This window comes from Dermacentor albipictus, chromosome 1, assembly GCF_038994185.2.
Source record: "Dermacentor albipictus isolate Rhodes 1998 colony chromosome 1, USDA_Dalb.pri_finalv2, whole genome shotgun sequence".
Taxonomy (NCBI): Eukaryota; Metazoa; Arthropoda; class Arachnida; order Ixodida; family Ixodidae; genus Dermacentor; species Dermacentor albipictus.
In genome coordinates this window covers 336,438,114-336,456,696 of record NC_091821.1, presented here as the reverse complement: position 1 = coordinate 336,456,696, position 18,583 = coordinate 336,438,114, and the positions used below count along the sequence as shown (strand labels likewise).

The 18,583-nt window shown below is 50.5% G+C and overlaps 1 protein-coding gene across 6 annotated transcripts in view; it reads right to left on the bottom strand.

Annotated features, from left to right (window-relative positions):
* The window catches only part of LOC139054560 (platelet binding protein GspB-like), a 249,237-nt gene that overhangs the window by 91,150 nt on the left and 139,504 nt on the right, over positions 1–18,583 (bottom strand). For 2 of the 6 annotated variants that reach the window (XM_070531697.1, XM_070531702.1), the window contains exon 1: positions 4,783–5,064. The exons of the other annotated variants lie outside the window; for them this stretch is intronic. In XM_070531697.1, coding sequence (XP_070387798.1) covers positions 4,783–4,874 — 92 coding nt within the window. In that variant the 5' untranslated portion in view covers positions 4,875–5,064. Of the gene's footprint in view, positions 1–4,782; positions 5,065–18,583 lie in introns of those variants that run through there. 6 annotated transcript variants of the gene reach the window in all.

Sequence of the window (18,583 nt, the reverse complement as noted above, 5' to 3'; positions counted from 1 at the left end):
ATAAATAAAAACAAATTGCGCACGCAGAAAATAGCTGCAATGTCCACATTTTGTCTAAGATATTGACCTAAATTTTCTAGCGCGTACTCAAAGCCAAAGGCTAAGCCTCTTTTTCTCCTGTTGTATTTACCGGAGTATTAATAAAACAAGGGGATGATCGTGACAAACAAGTTCATCGATAGCCTGGCACGCACTGTACGTAGCAACTATACTGATGCTGAGAGGCTTTGAGATGAAGACATAGGCAGATATTCAATGTGTCCATGGCCCAACTAGACATATGAGGTAACTCATTCACTCACCATCTCTCTCACACACACGCGCATACACACGCACGCACGCAATAGAAAGAAAAAAACCGCCCGGAACCTTCGGCAGTGTTTGCAATGAGATTACGTGCCGACAGTGTTGGTTTACACCGCCACGCGCGCGCTACTCTGAGACATCAACGCCGCGCAAAATACGGCTTGCATCACCAAAAAGAAAAACAAAATAGGAAGAAAAGGCAGCGTCCGAGGAAATCATTCGAATACATCGGCGCAGCTTTAAGATCGGCGCTCACCACAAATCTGTGGCTGAATTTCGCAAGCGGTCCACCGCCCGCAAGAGCTCGAATGGTTCAACTCCCCACGTGCGCACGGACATGCGACGGCCTCGATAGCATATATACGTGACGGACAGGCTTCTCCATAAGCACGGGCATTTAGTCAGGCGTTTGACCGACGTCGTTACAGCCTGAAGGAACTGCCCGTAGCCCAGCATAGTAATCCAACCATAGCACCGAATGCGGCGTATACGGAAGCTGACCCCCGAAGACCAAGTATTCGAGAAGTCACAATGGAAATCCCGTCACTCGAGCGAAAGAACACGTGTTGAATGGGTGCACGGAATACAAAGCCCTACAGGCACGCCGAACAAAAAGAAGCGACAAAAGTAAACAATAAAGGGCTAAAATAGCCCGCTTATATGTGATCAAGCACACACGATTGTATGCATACGAAAACAATGCTGTCCTGGCGAGTATACGCACGGCGTTACAAGCTGTTCGAGTATGCACAACTCTGCATGCCGCGGTGATACGTTGTACGTCAGCAGCTGACCACTGCAGGCGCTGTACGTATGGGTTCAAGACATTGTGTCTTTCATCACTGTTTCAAACAATCCAGACGCGTCAGCCATTACTCGAGCGACTTCTCGAGAACGCGTACAAAACAAACACACTTCCTCGTTCCGTTTCTGATACGCCATCAATTTATTTCCAATACGTTCTTTTTTTTTTGCGGTATTTTCAGAAAAGCGTCCACAACAGAGCACGCTATATGTAGATATGAAGCTTCCCCAAAATGCTAATGTTCCATGTTACTGAGGCCACCGAAGAGTCAGTCCATGGTATCAAAGAACAAAAAAAAAGGCGCCATCTCAAATACTAGGCGTAACGTTAAGAGGCAGGAAGAAAGCGGTGTGGATAAGAGGGCTAACGGGGATAGCCAGTATTCTTGTTGCCATCAAGAGCAATAAATGGAGCTTGGCATGCCACGTGATGCGTAGGGTAGACAACCGATGGACCATTAGAGTTACAGAATGGGTACGAAGGGAAGGGAAGCGCAGTCGAGGACAGCAGAAAACTGTAGGTGGGGTATTGAAATTATGAAATGCAGGCACAAGCTGGAATCAGCTAGCGCAATTCAGGGGCAATGGAGATCGCTGGGTGTGGCCTTCGTCTTGCAGTGGATATAAAAATAGGCGCTGCGGTGGCGGCGTTTGTTGCTGCTACTGCTGCTGCTGCTGCTGATAATGATGCTCTGAAATATCCGAAAGCTTTTCAAAATATTCAAAAGAAAAGCATTTACGTATTCGATTCGTTATTCGCAAGTTTCGAATGTTTGCACACCCCTACCAAAAACGTTGCTGTAGTATATGCGTCAAGTTTCCCGGTTTAAATCCGAATTTCAAGGCATCAAACTGAGCATAGCAAAAAATTACACGTACGGTTCTATGAGGTTAAGTTAATTACAAGGGCTTTTTCGAATTCTTTCAACGGAACGCTACAGCCGCGGCCGGGTATCCAACCCTCAACCTCACGTTCTGCAGCATAAGACCTAGCCCCTCTCTGGGTGAGATGCAAGAGAGAGAGAGAGAGAATATGTGCACCAGCGTCGTGTGCCTGTTAAAACGTGGACGGTTACACACTGCGTACGTGAAGATGGCAGTGCGACCCCACGACCCAAACTCGCATTACGCGATCGATCGCCGAGCAAGCCCGATAGCACGGCAGCGTAACGAGAGATTCTGGGCAACACGTCACAAGAGGCGGGCGTCTAAGAACCGGCAGCAATAAATAAGCTATCGGGCGCCCGCGTCGATAAGCTCGCGCACGCGGACTGCCATGTCTCGAACCGAGAGACGGATTGACGGGACTGCCGACAGAAGTGTGTTACGTTCTCAATGCGCTTACGCAGCCAGACCGACGAGAACAGTCATCTCTCCGCATCCTCAAAGAAAAAGAAAAAAAGAGAAAGAAGAAAAAAAGAGAAAAAAAGAGAAAAAAAGGGAAAATATTAACCTCGTTTGGCATGCCACAGTTTTTCCTCAATTGTCCATCACATTTTCTGGCAGCAGAGGCACGACACGGCAAAGAACGACACAATTCGAAAGACCCACCACCTTAATAACGTTCTAACAGCAGCTGCTGCACGCCAACTCGCATGTTTTAGCGGTATTTGGTCGAATCTACGTTTATTAAGAACGTCAACGCCGGAATGAAGCTCACTCCTATAGAAAAGTGGAATCGCGATACTGTGACTTCGTCACTAAATTAGCACCTCGTCGAGCAAACGAAATATCACCGATGAAATTACTGATAAGCTCCGATCATCCATACTGCACGACTACAGAAGCTGACTTGGGTTCCGCAGCTTTCTTTTGTTCTTTTTCTCATTGTCTCATTAGGAAAACGACACAAGGTCGAGACCAAAAGAGCTCTGTACGCTAGACGCAGCGTGTAAGTTCCTACGTCAGCCTGACATCTCCCATGTCAGGCCCACAGTGCGCCAACATAGCGCCAACATTGGCCGAACACGTTGTGTAGGCGAAGTCCTACGCTGGTATGGGACGATTGTCCCTATGCTTCCTATGCCAATAGTGAAAGGATATGGACGAACGAAGATCTCCTCGAACCAACCAAACGGTGTTCCGGAACAAGCGAGAAGTAAGTCAGGACCTTTAAATCGGCGAAGTGCAGTGAAAGCGCCTTCGGATCGCTTCAGATCATCAGAACAGAGAACCAGCTCCTCCACTGTCCGGCTCCACTGATCGCACCCCACGCTATGCTGAATGCAACTTGAGGGCCTGAGCTTGTTGCATGCACGTTGCAGGGAAATGCTTCTAGCAGAAAGCACTGACGTTGACAGCAGGGGATAAGATACACGACGCGTCCCTGGCGGTAAGGACTGAATGGAATCTTCACGGAAGGATTAGTAGCCCACAACGGGCGAGCCTTTCTCTGGAGCACACAGTCGACCGACTATCGTTATCGATTGGCCGACTCGAGCTCGAGCGTTATCTCCTTGCACGGAGTCGGTGAGGAGGAATACGTAGGCATACTCTTCCAGGAAAACGCGTCCCACCTTGTCACAGCATTCTGGGAATTCCTCTCGTGTTTGCATAACGATATCGCCGCTTCAGGCTCTGGGAGAGACCGTATCATGCGCACTCGGATGGCCCGCCTTCGCGCGTCAGGGAAACTTACGCGGAGCGACGACGCTGTGCACCTAGTGCATACACATTGCTCGACACGATCGGCGTGTTTCGCGAGACGGGCACAACGCTTCGAGCCAGATAACGACACCGAGCGATCCCATAAAGACAGATAGATATGCTGTCTTTTTTCTTTTTTTGGCGTCGATGAGACAGGGAAAGGAAAACCATATTTTAATATGTTGAGCAAGACACCGAGGTCGATACGGAAAGAGCCAAGCGACCATTGCCACGCAATATCGACAAGTTGCGCGGATGTTCACATCATAAGCGAAACTCTCACAAAATGGGGTGATTTATTGATTGTTTGATCGACGGTACGATTCGTTGATTGATTGATTGATTGATTGATTGATTGATTGATTGATTGATTGATTGATTGATTGATTGATTGATTGATTGATTGATTGATTGATTTCGAGAGTGTTTTCGAATGCAGCAATTTACGCGTACGTTGTAGGCAGTTTTTGAATGCCCACGATTCACGAGAACACAAACTACATCCTCGGCACGATCGCAAACTTGGTCCTCCGGCATCTGCAAACACCGAAGGCAATAACACTGCATTGGAAGGGGCGTGCAATGAGAATACTGGAAGAGGAAAGAGTCGCTGCCTGCGTTCATCCTACGTTCACACCGTGATCGCATCACGCGCAGGAAGAGAAAAAGTAATATTCGCACATAGGCACGCCGACGCCACTTGTTATTACCGCTGATTACGAAAGTCACGACAGCTGAGCGAACACAGTTCGAGCTGCAACAGACATTGGTGCGTAGCGGACGCTTCAGAGAAGAAACAAGAGGAAATAAAGGAAATCTGCACGGCGAAAGAAAATAAAAATTACGCACAAGCTCTCCCGATTCACTCACAAAACAGATAACGTAAAGTAGGCAACATCTACATTGCCATAGGACGTGCACGCAGGTAACACCTGCGATTCAAGACGACTCCATCCATAATAACGCAAAGCGCACGCAGCAACGGCACGGAAAGAAGCGAAAAGCGCGGATTCTCTGTGGCTTTACCAGTCATCGTCGTCGTCGTCGTCGTCTCCGAAAGCAGCGGGGCGTCGTTCCTTCGGCCGTCGGCGTCGCAGCGTGTCCCACAGGGCCTTCATCGCGGCGATTCGAGAGGAAGGTGACAATGAACGCGGCGGCAGGGTGTCCGTCCCCACCGCAACCACCGGGTCCCCGGCGCAGCAGCGGCGAAAACAATAAGCGCCGCCGTCCGCTCACGGCGCGTTACGTGCGTCCGCAAGGCCCGGCGAGAGAGAAGATTAGGGCCAAGGAATTTCGGCGCGGCTCCGCTGTGGTCGACAGCGCGAGCGTAGTGTGCGTCGGCGTCTCCCCACAACGTTATCTGAGGCTTGCAAAAAGAAAGGGGGGGGGGGGGGAGGCAGACGCGCCCAGCAGCCCCTCCTTATCGCTGTCGCGGAGTCGTCGTCTCCCTGGAGAGGTGCCGAGCGCAAGCCATCCGGAACCGCCTCCGCACGTGACACAGAGCCGAGGCATATGTGCACGCAAACCACGCGGCTCCCGCTAGGCGCTGCCACGCCCACCAGTGCAACCAGCGCGACTCGCGTTGGGTGCGCGTTTGCGTGCGATCCCTTATCGGCGATGCGATTAGGTCCAAAGCGGGCGTAAGATATGCTTATCGTAACAAAATAGATGAGCGCACCTCAAATGGGGAACGCCACATGAGTTTATACGCAAACAGAGACGCGGAAGAAGCTAATTCCATCTTCTACCAGTAAATAAACATTCCGATCCACAACGCGCAGTCGATCGCAAAATAAAAAAAGAAAAAAAAAGAAAGCACATTTGTTCGGGAGTATCGCACACGAGAAGAAAGCCAGGTCGTTCGATGAAGTATGTCCGCTGACGGGAATTGATGATTGACACGACTGCTGACGTCACTTGCTTAAGTTATAAACGCATGTTCGTCTGTATATGCGCTTCTATCCATCGATATGGTCGTGAGAAAACAAAGTGCCCCAGCTGGCTGGCGGTCGGCAACCCGAATAAATCCGCTCGCGTTCCCGCGATTCCTAAGCTGCTCCTCAAATCAACGTCGCCGCGCGGGATAAATTGTTTCGCAAGAAAAGAAATGGAGGACGTGACAGTATTCCACAATCGCTCCTGCGTGCGGCAACGACAGCTCCTTTATAACAGCCGCGTTCGCGTAGTGCGCTGTGCGCTTGTATACGTGCCGTTCACCTATATAGGCTCGCAGAAAAGACGACGTTCTCCTTCAAGAGCCTCAGAATCGACGGAAGGTCACGCGCTCGACACCCGCGATATTGATGTCCCACATCGGCGTTTCATAAGCTGCCTCCCCCCCCCCTCTCTCTTTCTCTATCTCTCAAACCTGCATGCGCCGCATTTCTCCTACGTCTCGTCGCTATACCCAGGCGCACACGATGCGTGAATTGCAACTGCCACTTTGGCACCGTGTCAAAAGAAATACCGATCGAGACGCACGTTCCTGACAAGACAGAGCGCGCGTTAAAACGCATACACCCGGGTGGCTGTATAGGCAGCGTTGCCAAGGTATACACAAGAGGAAAGCGGTCTCCCGCGAGCTCCAGCGGTATTAAGAGACTGGTCAATAGTCGCTACAGCTCTCTCGATCGAGCGGCCGCTTTACTAATGAAAGAGCAGTCTCCTCCAAAACGCGTGTTTGGCGCGAAGAGGAAAATAATTGTGCTGCGGCGCTGCCATCAGCGGGTATATACGTATAGACGCGCCAACAAGTGTGCAATTCGGCCACGGGGAAAAAGAATTCGCTCGCAGCACACACGCTACGTGTACGGCTTGGCCGATTACGCGCCGAGAGGCGAATCGATTCCCCAAGTCGCTGCCTTGGGAGACACACAGAAGCACGAGCATTACTGCGGATCGTATGTGGCCGTGTATATAATAAGGTTCGCGATGTAAGCAGTATTTGATAAAAGATAAGACGCTAGCGCTACGAGATGCAATGGCAGCCGTATAGTATGCCATATACAGGGGCGCACGAACAACTTCGAGCAAAGCGGTGTAGCGAAGGATAGGCGAACGGTTCTTTATTTACATAGCCATATCCGACTAGTCGTTTCAAAGCAGTATGATAATACTATACATCAGGGCGTCACATGCATGGAGATTTAAAGCTGTATTACGAGAACAGGCGGGTTAGGTGGCGTTAATCAGGCTTCGTTATCACCTCCCGAGCCAACTTATTCACGCAGTAAAGCATAGTTTACACGACCCTGGAAGTGTTGCCATGGGCGCTCTACAACGATCAGACGAAAATGTCCATGAGTGTGTAGAGCAGTAGTAATGGCACTGATAACGCAGTTAACTGGTAACCGCTACAAAGCTATACAACGCCGCTGCCGAGTTCTGTCTGCATACGTATTAAGGCCAGAATACATGGAGCGAACTTTCACGACGAAGTTCGGGCGGCAGAAAATCAGCCGCGGCGCGGCACCGTATGTTCGTCGGGCTGCGATACATGGAGCGAAGACACGGCGGCCGCCGCCGGCGAGCCGCTGCGTTGTTATCAGTGTGGCTAGACGAGGCAAAAGCGCTGTAGCGAAAGACATGACAAAAAAAAAACATTAACGACAACTATTATTGCTTTTGAATTGCGGAACACTCTAAAAACGCGTAAAATTTTGTTTAGAAATGTCCCACAGTATGGCACGCTTCTGAACAGCCGAAATTAATTTGTCGTTAAATTCCAGCCGCGCCTCTTTGGATACCATGAATACGAAAAGCGGGAGACCAGCGTGTACGATAGAGCGGGATCGGGATACACGGACAAGCGGGGAAGCCAGGTCGGAAGTCGGGGCGGATAGTGAGACCTGATTGGCTCGCTTTGGGGCGCCGCTCGTTTGCCGCTTCCGGTATCGCCGACGCCCGACGAACTTTTCTGCGCCAGCTAGATCGGCGGCGAACGACGATTTCTCCGCCGCCGCGCGTCGCGCGTACGCCGCCGGGCGTCGAACGCCGACTATTCGTCGCATATTCGCTCCATGTATTCTGGCCTTTACGATATAACAAAAGGTTTATCACTGCGCAATCCGTTTAACGCCATGGAAACAAGACATTGCGAGGCAAAGGCATCAGGGGCGCCTTCTCGTTTCGGCAGAAAGGGGGCGAATTCTTTCCGTTCTTTACGTTTTCTGCCTTTCCTCGTTCAAGCTTGTTTTCCACCAAAAAAATGATAATAATAATAACGAATTAGTGAGCCACACTCGGGTTCTTCCTAAAAATGTATTCAATGTAACCTTATGATTAGCCATACCTTCGGTATTTAAAGAACACTGGGAGCATGCCCTGCACGCTTGGGTAAAGTGTACTGCACGATACTACGCAACATGCAAGCTCAGCGTGACATACAAAACAGAAAAAGAACTGAAAACAAAATAAAATGAAGCGGACCGCTCTTTTTGCGATGCGCACAAGTTTGCAAAGGAGCAACAAGTTCTGCGATAGGCGGGCTTTGTCGCGTAGCCCGTCGTGGACCTCAAAGCTCGAAAAATATTTCACAATACGCGTATAAGCGAGCGGCGAACTAGTTGTCAGAACATAGTAAACACCAAGGAATTTCGCTCAGACGGGGTTAGCGATCGCCGTCATGATTTCCAGCGTGAGGGAGCGTAGCAAATGGGAGCGATAGTGGCGCCAAAGCACTTGGGCCGGTCAGGGTCGTAGATAGCGACCGTAGATAGCAACTGTCACGACGCGTCGTGACAGTTGCGACGAAGGCCACCGCTAGAAACACTTCTCACAATGGTCATCCTCGCGGAATGTGTCATCAGCGCATGTTAGTTTCTTACTAGGGGCCGCATGCACAGTGGTTGTCGTCACTAAAAGTGAGTGAGTGAGTGAGTGAGTGAGTGAGTGAGTGAGTGAGTGAGTGAGTGAGTGAGTGAGTGAGTGAGTGAGTGAGTGAGTGAGTGAGTGAGTGAGTGAGTGAGTGAGCGAGCCATACCATTTGCTACCCTACAAGCGGGAAAAGTAGTAAAGCGTAGCGCGAAAAAAAAGGAGGAAGTGACCGCTGCACACATACACGAGAAAGTATACAGCGCGATTGTGGACGGTCACCCTTAAGTACAATTCAACACTCAGGCCTGTCGATTTTCAAGCCTGATGTGGCACAAGGATTGTTTTATACGCCGGGAACTCGTGTGGCTATAGTGCTTTTAAATTCAAAGTCCCTGTAGCATGTTAAAAATGTAAGGTCATATAAAGGTTCATGCACTCCCTTCGTATACTCCCACGAAGCTCACGCACTGCCTCACGCACTGCCTTACGCACTGCGTTAAGCAGTGCGTAGGGTTGTGTATAAAGTTTCTATAAACTGACAAAACGATTTCTTTAGAGTTCAACTAAAATAAGAGGACGCAAGCAATCAGTTTCTGCAAAGGATCAAAATAGGACTAACTATATCACTCATAATGTCACTATATCACTCAAGAACACACATGGTGTGTTCTTGCCGTAATCATTGTACAAGCCGTGCATGACAGTGTGAATTTTTGTTATTAGAAATTACATTCATTCCCATTTTTTGAAATTTTTGACTGTGTATGTGCAAATAACTGAACTTATGTTGAATGATTGACCCCCTCCCCTCTATAATGCTTGTATGCCTTGAGGCTACAATAAATAAATAAATAAATAAATAAATAAATAAATAAATAAATAAATGCAAGCACTGCAAGCAAAGCGAGTAGTGAGCAGTTGGCCTTCATAAAAAAATATATATTTTTAATTGTTTTGATGAATGATTCAGTCGACAAAATTCAAGGAATACGTGTGACATGAAAGAAAGAAAGAAAGAAAGAAAGAAAGAAAGAAAGAAAGAAAGAAAGAAAGAAAGAAAGAAAGAAAGAAAGAAAGAAAGAAAGAAAGAAAGAAAGAAAGAAAGAAAGAAAGAAAGAAAGAAAGAAAGAAAGAAAGAATGGCGATCACTCGCTGATGTCGCAGCAACGTATTCTCTCGGAAACACGGTGTATTTTATATGACCCACGCAACCGGCCCGCATGCTGTCTGGTGCGCGTCATGTTTGCGAAGAAATCTTATACTAAGGAAGCGAATTAAGTAACGTCCTACACTCCACACTTTCGGTTTAAATATTCCGACTGTGACACCGCGGAAAATCACACACACATAAAATTCATGGCCTTCCCAATAGCGGGTTACCGGAGCGTTCTGTACAGCTTTTTCTCTTTCTTTTTCTTTTTTTCCCTTTTCTTTAGCGATTCATGTAAATCTTGGCACAGACATGAGTACGACGTACGCGCGATGGCTCGGTACCTCGGCGCACGCGCTCACTACGACACAGCACGTGCGAGCTGTTCGCGCCGGTAGCTGCACAGGTGAGCGATCAGCTTGACCCAGAATTAATCGATCCACCACTGATGGCATGCGAAATCCACCACCCATATGACTTTTCTATAAGATGGACGCCGCTGTCCAAAAGCGGCCACCTCCCTCTCTCTCTCTTTCTCTCTCTCTCTTACACACTTGGATATAAAACACCGATTGCGCCAGTGGTTATCAGCAGACGGCGCTGACGATGAACCGGCGGTTACAGAGTTTCCTACAAAATTTACCAGAGAGAACTCCGGCAGTACTGTCTACGAGAGTTGCGAGCATGGCCGTTCAGGCAGCATGGGCATGATATGGTGTTTAGTGCAGTAATTTGAACAAACCGGCCATTTTCGGAGGTGACAGTCCTGGAACGCCCACCTATGCAGTCGTCACACCACAAGACAGTGAAGGCACTCATGAAATTGTTGCGTTCGAGTGGCTTTGTGGAGAGTCTAATTCTCATGAACGTACGCGACCTTCCCTACCTTCTTTTTCGTTTCTTTGCTTTTTTTTTTCTCTCAGCTGTTCTTTCCATTTTTCATTTCCCATACTTTGCCCCCAGTGTAGGGCTGCAAACTAGAATCTTTTCTGGTTAACCTACCTGCCTTTCCCATCCCGTTTATGTATCTCTGTCTCTCTCTCTCTGAACGAACTTCCGACAGCTTGGCTTAAAATGACTTTGTGACTTTGCAAGCGACCATATTCAAAAGCGTATTGCGTTATGAATGCCAGAATTTGCAATGACTGCCCGTGTGTGCAGAGATTAATTGCCTTGCTGAGCTTAAGATACTACGAGTGCGATGTAAATTATATGTAAAGCGTAATAAATAATGTTTCAGGAGCGCTTTTAGCCATAAGGACGAAGTTTAGAACGTATATTGAATTGAGCCAGCATTCTCATGTTAACTGACCGACCACCAGCGCTAGAGCGCCCATTAGTAATTTCTGTGGGGAAACTGTGTCACGGAGCCCGCGAACTCCGGTGTTGCTATTAACAGACCTGCGGCCGCGCTGAACATGGTATCTGGTTCTTCGAAAAGCTTGCGGCACTTTGCAGCGCCATACAAAGCATCACCTATTGTCATCACCAAAGCGGTGCACCTATTGTCTTCGCAGCGCCTGTGCTCAAATGCCGGTTCGGCACATTTGACGCTCAGATAAGACATGGCAAAAAAAAAGAAAAAAGAAAAAAAGACGCAGCGGCATTCGGAAGATACATCGCCTCGCTCGACTCGCTCGTTTCTTATCTCCCAAAGGGGTTCCACGCGCCGCCATCCAGTTGCAAAACGTCTCCATTCTTCTTGTCACGACAATGGCCAGATAAAAATGAACCGTCGCAGTTATAGGACATAACGCGACGCGTCTATGCGTCGGCACCACGAAAGACTAAGCTAACGCGTGCACTACTCCGCGGGTGCACACCCAATAGATCCTCTTCGGACCAAGAGGCACGATAAGTCATTCGGTCAAAGAGTCAAATATCGAGAGCGACAAGTCCACAACAGCTTTAGTCTAACCAAATATTCCCCCTCTCACTGTACAACCCTGTTCTTTCGCACCGTCGGGGTGCTTCATTAACAGCTTGTGCCGGAGGACACCCAAGAACACCGCATCCACATATGCCGTGGGAATGCCCACCATCACCACTCCCACGACACACCAACTTTCTACTTCACCTCATCCACACTCACCACCGAAATGCGTGACTCGGGCCACCACGTATCTTAACCAAAGGCTACCTTGCGGGATTTATCAGAGGAGTAATGTGAAACAACGCCAGCAAAGCCCTAATCTGAGCACTTCAACTTCATATTTGATAAATGAAGTGGTCTCTCTCTCTCTGAAGCACAAGCAGCAGCAGTGCTGCCCTACCAACTACACACACACACACACACACACACAGATATATATATATATATATATATATATATATATATATATATATATATACGCAACTGTTATACAATGTCCTGTATATCTGAAGGTTGTTACGGCGGAAATTAAGAACATTCGCAGAAGTACAGCGGACGTTTCTTGCCCATGCGCATAGCAGATGCGTGTAAGTCAGTGAAATACGACGCTGCGAAAGCATATACAGGTGTTAACACTTGCGTGAGCGCTAAGTGGTGTTTCGACGTGACACGCACAACTCGTACACAGCGGAAAAACACAAACAGAAAGGGCAGGAAATGTCCACGGCCCGTCTTTATTTATTTTTTTCTCTTTTTCTTTCTTTCTTTCTTGACGCCGCCGTTGAGCGTCGTCAGCACAGAGGCAATCTATTATTCTCTTTTTTTCCTCCATTCACAGCGAGCCGGGTGGGCACCAAAGGACACACAAGGCTTCCAATAAAGTAAAAATAAGAACAATAACAACGAACGTCTCCAATGAAAAAAATACAACAGGGTGCCATTTCACGACAGCCCAGCTTGTAGTTCTTAATTTTGCTCCACAATTTCCTTGTGTTCAATTATTTTACGACCGTCTCCCGTGGTTTGCTGCACTTAAGCACCATCACTTCCATTTCCGCTAGAGTCGTTGCTGTTTTCCTCTCAACTCGCGGCTGAAGTATGAAGGATTTTCATTGCGGGAATTAAACAAAAAAAGTGAAAGGGAAAAGGGGGAAAGAAACACGATAGGTACGTATTTTATGGACTCCTGTGCATTTTGTCGCGTTTTGGCGCGATCTGTTGCGTTTGCGTGGTACATCGAGTTTTTAATAGGTCATTACTTCAATGTCATAGCGCGGAATGCCCCGACTGTACGGCGCACCGCCAAAACAGAGAGGTCACGAGCGCCACCTGGGGCGCCAATGTGCTGAGCGAGCACATTGGCGCCCGCGGGAAGGCCCAGTGAACCTTGCGGTAACAAATGTGTCAGGTGACAGCATACGTCGCGAGGCTCCATCGCGGTGTCGAGCGCCAACATCGAGACAGCATTCTCTGGCGACGTCGGAATGAAAAAGAGCTTCGAGGCCACGTGCACCTCGCCCGTTCTCGCGAGGCACACACATAGTGTACTGTGTAGGGCCGGCGCAGCTGCCAAATCACCTCCAGCATTATACTTCGGGTCTCTGTCGCCGGTATCTCGTCGCCCTCGGCCCCAAAGTACAGCCGATGCAGTAATACGCGACTGGACCCACACAAATGTGCCACCCGATAAGTGTGAAGGAGGATCCCCGACTCTGTCTCTCGCTGCTTTCTTTCTCCGCGGACTTTGTTTCGGGAGGACGAACAAACACTTTCAGGATATACGATCGCCATTATCGAAGAATGGGAACGGGGAAGCGACACGTTCCCATTTTGCATACGACTGTCGAGGCCTTACAACAGCTGGTTAAAACGGCGATTCCGCAGATAAAAGCATTGGCAAGTGTACAGCCTTACCAGCTTGTGGTATCTACACTGTGCGCGCGAGTAATGAGACAAAAGCAGCAACATGCATGCCGGGAGCTAACATGGACGTAAGCGCAACGCTCTGCGACACAGTGAGGACCCAAGCAGATTTGCATTTGCAATTTTCGGAGCCGCGGCAACTTCCGCAGAACACGTCGCCATGAGGCAGAAACCTTTACTACGCGCGACCTAAAGCAGAAAGACAAGGTCAAACCTATATAACTGCATGTAGGTCTAATCTATATACAGATGCTTATACAGCCTGTCAGGAAAATCTATGACAATCCGCGAGCGCAAATACGCGGCCGTGCAGTGAATAAATAAGGCAACTCACCAAATAATGACTGGGAAAACCGCGCGTCCAGAACTTCCGCAGATTCACGTCCAGCGACGATGCGTTGCCCCCAAAGAGTTCCACGACTCTACTAATGGAGGCAAACGGTGGATCTCCACTGACAGAGACCAACTGGCTTAAGGAGACCAGCCTGTGGATACACGGTTATGGCAAGCGCCTGCAGCTGAACAACACCTCACAGTGTCGAGGCGCAGACGAGGTCCTTCACGTTGCAGCTTATCACGTAATCCGGCGAGAGGACCGAAATGGGTACGAAACCACACGAGCTCGCATGAAGAAGCACCAGGGGTCCAAGCGTTGCCGCTGCCCGGGATTATCCAGCGCTACCGTGGCTATGCGACACTCTCGATCTATAGCAAAACCTTTTTTTTTTATAGTCGAGCAACACGAAGCTTCAGCGTTCTAGATGAGAAACACAGCGTCGCCCAAAGCACAGTATGGCGCAGGACACAAACGCAGGAACATCCACAGTACAGTTGGAAACACCGGGGCTTGAAAACACGCGCAGGCAGCTTGGAAGAGTAGGCAAAACAGAGGACATTACGCCACTCGTCAAGCTCGCACAGTTCTAACACGAGAACACCGGGAAAACTTCCGCTGACAGGAGGTTCATTGAACCGCAGAAAAACAGTCCGTCGTCACGGCTCGGCGTTACAGCATCGCGACGATGCTCGGAGGCCGGAACCGCGCCTCCTACTCCACAGCCGCGGTCTCGGGCACCTCTCGCGAGTCGCCGACGTCGATCGTGCTCCGAGAGACGCGACCCGCGAGGCGCCGCCGGTCGGCGCGGCCGGATTAGAGCGCGCCGTTCACAGACAACGTCACGGACAACGCGTTCGCGCGATGGAGGGGGTGATGCGGTGTGGCCCAAAAGACTCCGAGAGAACAAAAAAGAACACGGCGAGAAGATGAAGTAAAGCCGGGGAGGAGGGGGGGGGGGGGGTGATGGCAGTGCCTCCCGTGACGCCCGCGGCCCCTGAGACTTGTGTCAAGACGATGCAGGCAGGCCTGCCGCCGGCGCCGAGAATCGCCGCGCACGACAACGCGCGCCCGCCGCCGCCGCGCCGAATGCAGGTCGACGCATCACGGGGTTGCCTGCTGCACGGCCCCGGAGGAGTCGTAGTAGGAGGAGGCGTGCACCCGCCTCAAGGAGAAGGGAGAGGAATCAAAAGCAAAAGGGGAACGCACGATCGGACAGAAACGGGCCAAGAAAACCCGCGAGAAAAAGCAGCGGTGCGAGAGGGGTAGGGGGGGGGGGGGGGAGCGGAGATTCGGGGGTGTGCACGAAAGAGCTCGCTCCTCATCTTTTTTCTTTTTTTTAGGGGGTCCGTGAATTCCACCGATAAATAGGAATCGGGCCACATGAGAGGGAGGGAAAGAGGGAGAAGCACGAGACGAGGACCGAGGTAGGAAGGAGAGGCGTTGGGGAAAGGGGGAGACGGTTGATGCGGACAGCGATGGAGTAGCCGGATGAATGGTCACACGCGGACCGAGACATTCGCCCGCCGTGCACAGAAGTAGCACCGCTCCTGTACCACCGAAAAAACAAGAAAAAAGAAGAGAAAGAGACAGAGACAGAAGACAGTGTGGTAGAGGCAGGTGGAAGCGAGGTTAGCTAACCCAGAGAAATTCGCGTAAGCCAGGATAAGAAGAAAGGGGGATGAAGGGGCAGCGCGGAGTAGATAGCTGCGCCCGATGTGCGCGGAGACGCGGACTGCCGTCTTCTCCTGCTTGGCTCGACAGATAATAAAAAGAACCTCTACGTCGAGAGCCGTAATACCGGTGATAGAGAGAGAGAGAGAAACAACCTCCTTCCGCGCTTATTCGGTTGCGCTCCGATGCCGTGCCGCTGGCGTGCGTCCCCCAGACGCCGAAGGATGAAGAAGAAAGCGAACCAGCGACTACGCGGGTCGCCGACGGATCATCATCGTCCACGCGTGCCAATGGATGAGAGGCACACACACGCTCGGAGAATCGAATAACCGATACGCGCGAACACACACACATACCAGACTATGCACGTTCAACGCGCAAGCGCTGAACCCCAGTGCTCTGCCATCTGATTCGTGCTAGGCCCAAGGACCGTGCGCAATACTATAGTCGAGCAGAACTTCTGCTGTGGCGGCGACCGAAAGGATTGAGGGTCCTTCAAGCGTCTGTGCTCTCTCTCTCTCTCTCTCTCTCTCTCTCTCTCTCTCTCACACACACACACACACACACACACACACACACACACACACACACACACACACACGCACGCACACACGCACGCACGCACACACACACACACACACAGACAGACAGACAGACAGAAAAACTTTATTCATAGCATGTGAGTTTGGACTCTTCTGGGTCCCTGGACCACCGCACGGTCCCGCACTACGTCGAAACGTTCATGCTCCTTTTGCTCATGACGTCGGCAGCCCGAGCCACCGCAGTAACCTGCGATGTCGGGTCCGTAGACGAGAGCAGGACCTCCCAGTCCTCCCAGCTTGAGATGGCGGGCTGTCCCTGCGGGGGAGGATCGGCAGGGCAGCCAAAAAGGATGTGGGAGAGTGTGGCGTGAGGGTCTCCGCATAGGGAGCATGTAGGGGAGGTGCCACAGTAGTGGGATAGCAGCTGAGGTGATGGGAGAGAGCGGGTCTGGAGGCGTCTCCAGAGGATCTGTTGGGAGTGCGTCAGGGAGGAGTGGGGAGGAGGGTAAGACCGACGGTCCAAACGGGGTATTTGCGTGAGCTCCGCAAAGCTGTGTACCCGCTCCCTCGAGAAACCCGGATCGAGGCTGTCCTGAGCCCGGCAAATTAAACCTCGGGCCAATTTATCGGCAGCCTCGTTTCCGGGGTTCCCAGAGTGAGCCGGCACCCACCGGAGCTCAACCCTACGTGGTAAATTCTGGGTGGGGATGTTCAACAAGTTCCAGGCAGGGTTGTGAATTCTGCCTCTGGCAAAGTTGGACAAAGCAGTCTTTGAATCGCTAAAGATGTATTCAGCATCCGAAAGGGCAAGGGCTAAGGCGATGGCGGTCTCCTCTGCTTCCTCAGATGTAGAGCCCGAGGGAAGATGGTGAGTTAGGGGTCGGGGTAAGGTTGGGTTGTAAGCAACTGCTACAGCTTCATGCGTTGTACATGCGGCGTCCACCCAGATGGCTTTCTCGACCTGTCCGTAATACTTGTGGAGGGCATTTGCGCGAGCTATGCGTCGAGAGATGTGATATTGGGGATGGACGTTTCGAGGAAGGGGTTTCACTACAAGGGGTGTATGAATGTGTCGAGGAATGGCCATAAGGGTTGACTGATTAGCGGGTATGTTGATGCGAAGGGAGGCGAGGATATGGCGGCCAGTGGCGCTCGCGGCAAGTCTTAGATACTGCGTCTGAAGGTGTGCCTCAACTAGTTCAGGAAGCGTGTTATGCATGCCTAGTGCAAGGAGTTTGGCTGTGCTAGTACTGCGAGGCAGGTTGAGGGCTGCCTTAGTTGCAAGGCGGATCATGGCGTTCACGCGCTCGGTTTCCGTGCAGTTCAGCTTGAGATATGGAGTGGCGTACAGAATGCGGCTAAGCGTAAAAGCATGAACAACTTTCATGTTGTCTGCTTCGTCTAAACCCTTGTGCAGGGAAGATACGCGGCGTAGAAGCTGCAACACTGATTGCGTGGAGGCCTTGAGTGTTTTAAGGGTATGGTCATTGCGTCCGGAATCCTGCAGGTAGAGACCAAGGATGCGCAGGGTGGGAGTGATGGGGATAGGGGATCCTTGTAAAGTGATTTGGATGGGTGAGTTGGCGGCAGATTTTGGTCTAATTAGGAGGAGCGCGGACTTAGAGGGGGAACATTCGAGTCCGATAGATGATACGTGAGCGGAGATCGTGTCGACTGCTAATTGTAGAGTTTCCTCAATTTCCCCGTCTGAGCCATGAGTGGTCCATGCGGTAATATCATCAGCGTACAGAGTATGTTTTAGGTGTGGGATGAGATTGAGCTTCTGGGCTAAAGGGATGAGAGCAATGTTAAATAAAAGGGGGGAGAGGACCGCGCCTTGCGGGGTTCCAAATTCACCGAGCGTATAAGAGGGTGTGCTGAGCTGATCAATGTGCAAGGAGGCAGTGCGGCCAGAGAGGAAGGCGCGAACGTAGTTGTAGGTCTTAGGGCCTACCTGTAGTTCTTGCAGTTCCCGTAAGATGGCGGCGTGTCGAATTCTGTCAAATGCCTTAATGAGGTCAACCGCCAGGATGGCTTTAGTAAGATGGGGGATGGTATCATCAAGCACATCGTGCGTAATTTGAAGGAGGGCATCCTGCGCAGATAGATGTGCGCGAAAGCCGACCATACTGTGGGGGAAAAAGTGATTTTCTTCCATGTACGTTGTCAGTCGGGCGAGGATTATGTGCTCAAAGGTCTTGCCGAGACAAGATGTAAGAGAAATGGGGCGGATGTTCTCGAGGGTGATGGGCTTGTGGGGTTTTGGGATAAATATAATTTTTCCATGCTTCCAGGAGGCAGGGAGGGTACCTGCCTCCCAGCACTCGTTAAAGTAGGTAACGAGGTGAGATATGGAGGCATCATCAAGATTTCGGATGGCAGCATTCGTAATTTGATCTTCCCCGGGTGTGGTATTGCGCAATTTCAATAGGGCTGCACGAAATTCAGATTCTGTAATAGGAGCGTCAAGCTGTGGTTGGGGTGAGCCCGTGTACTCGGGATGTTTGCAAGGAGGA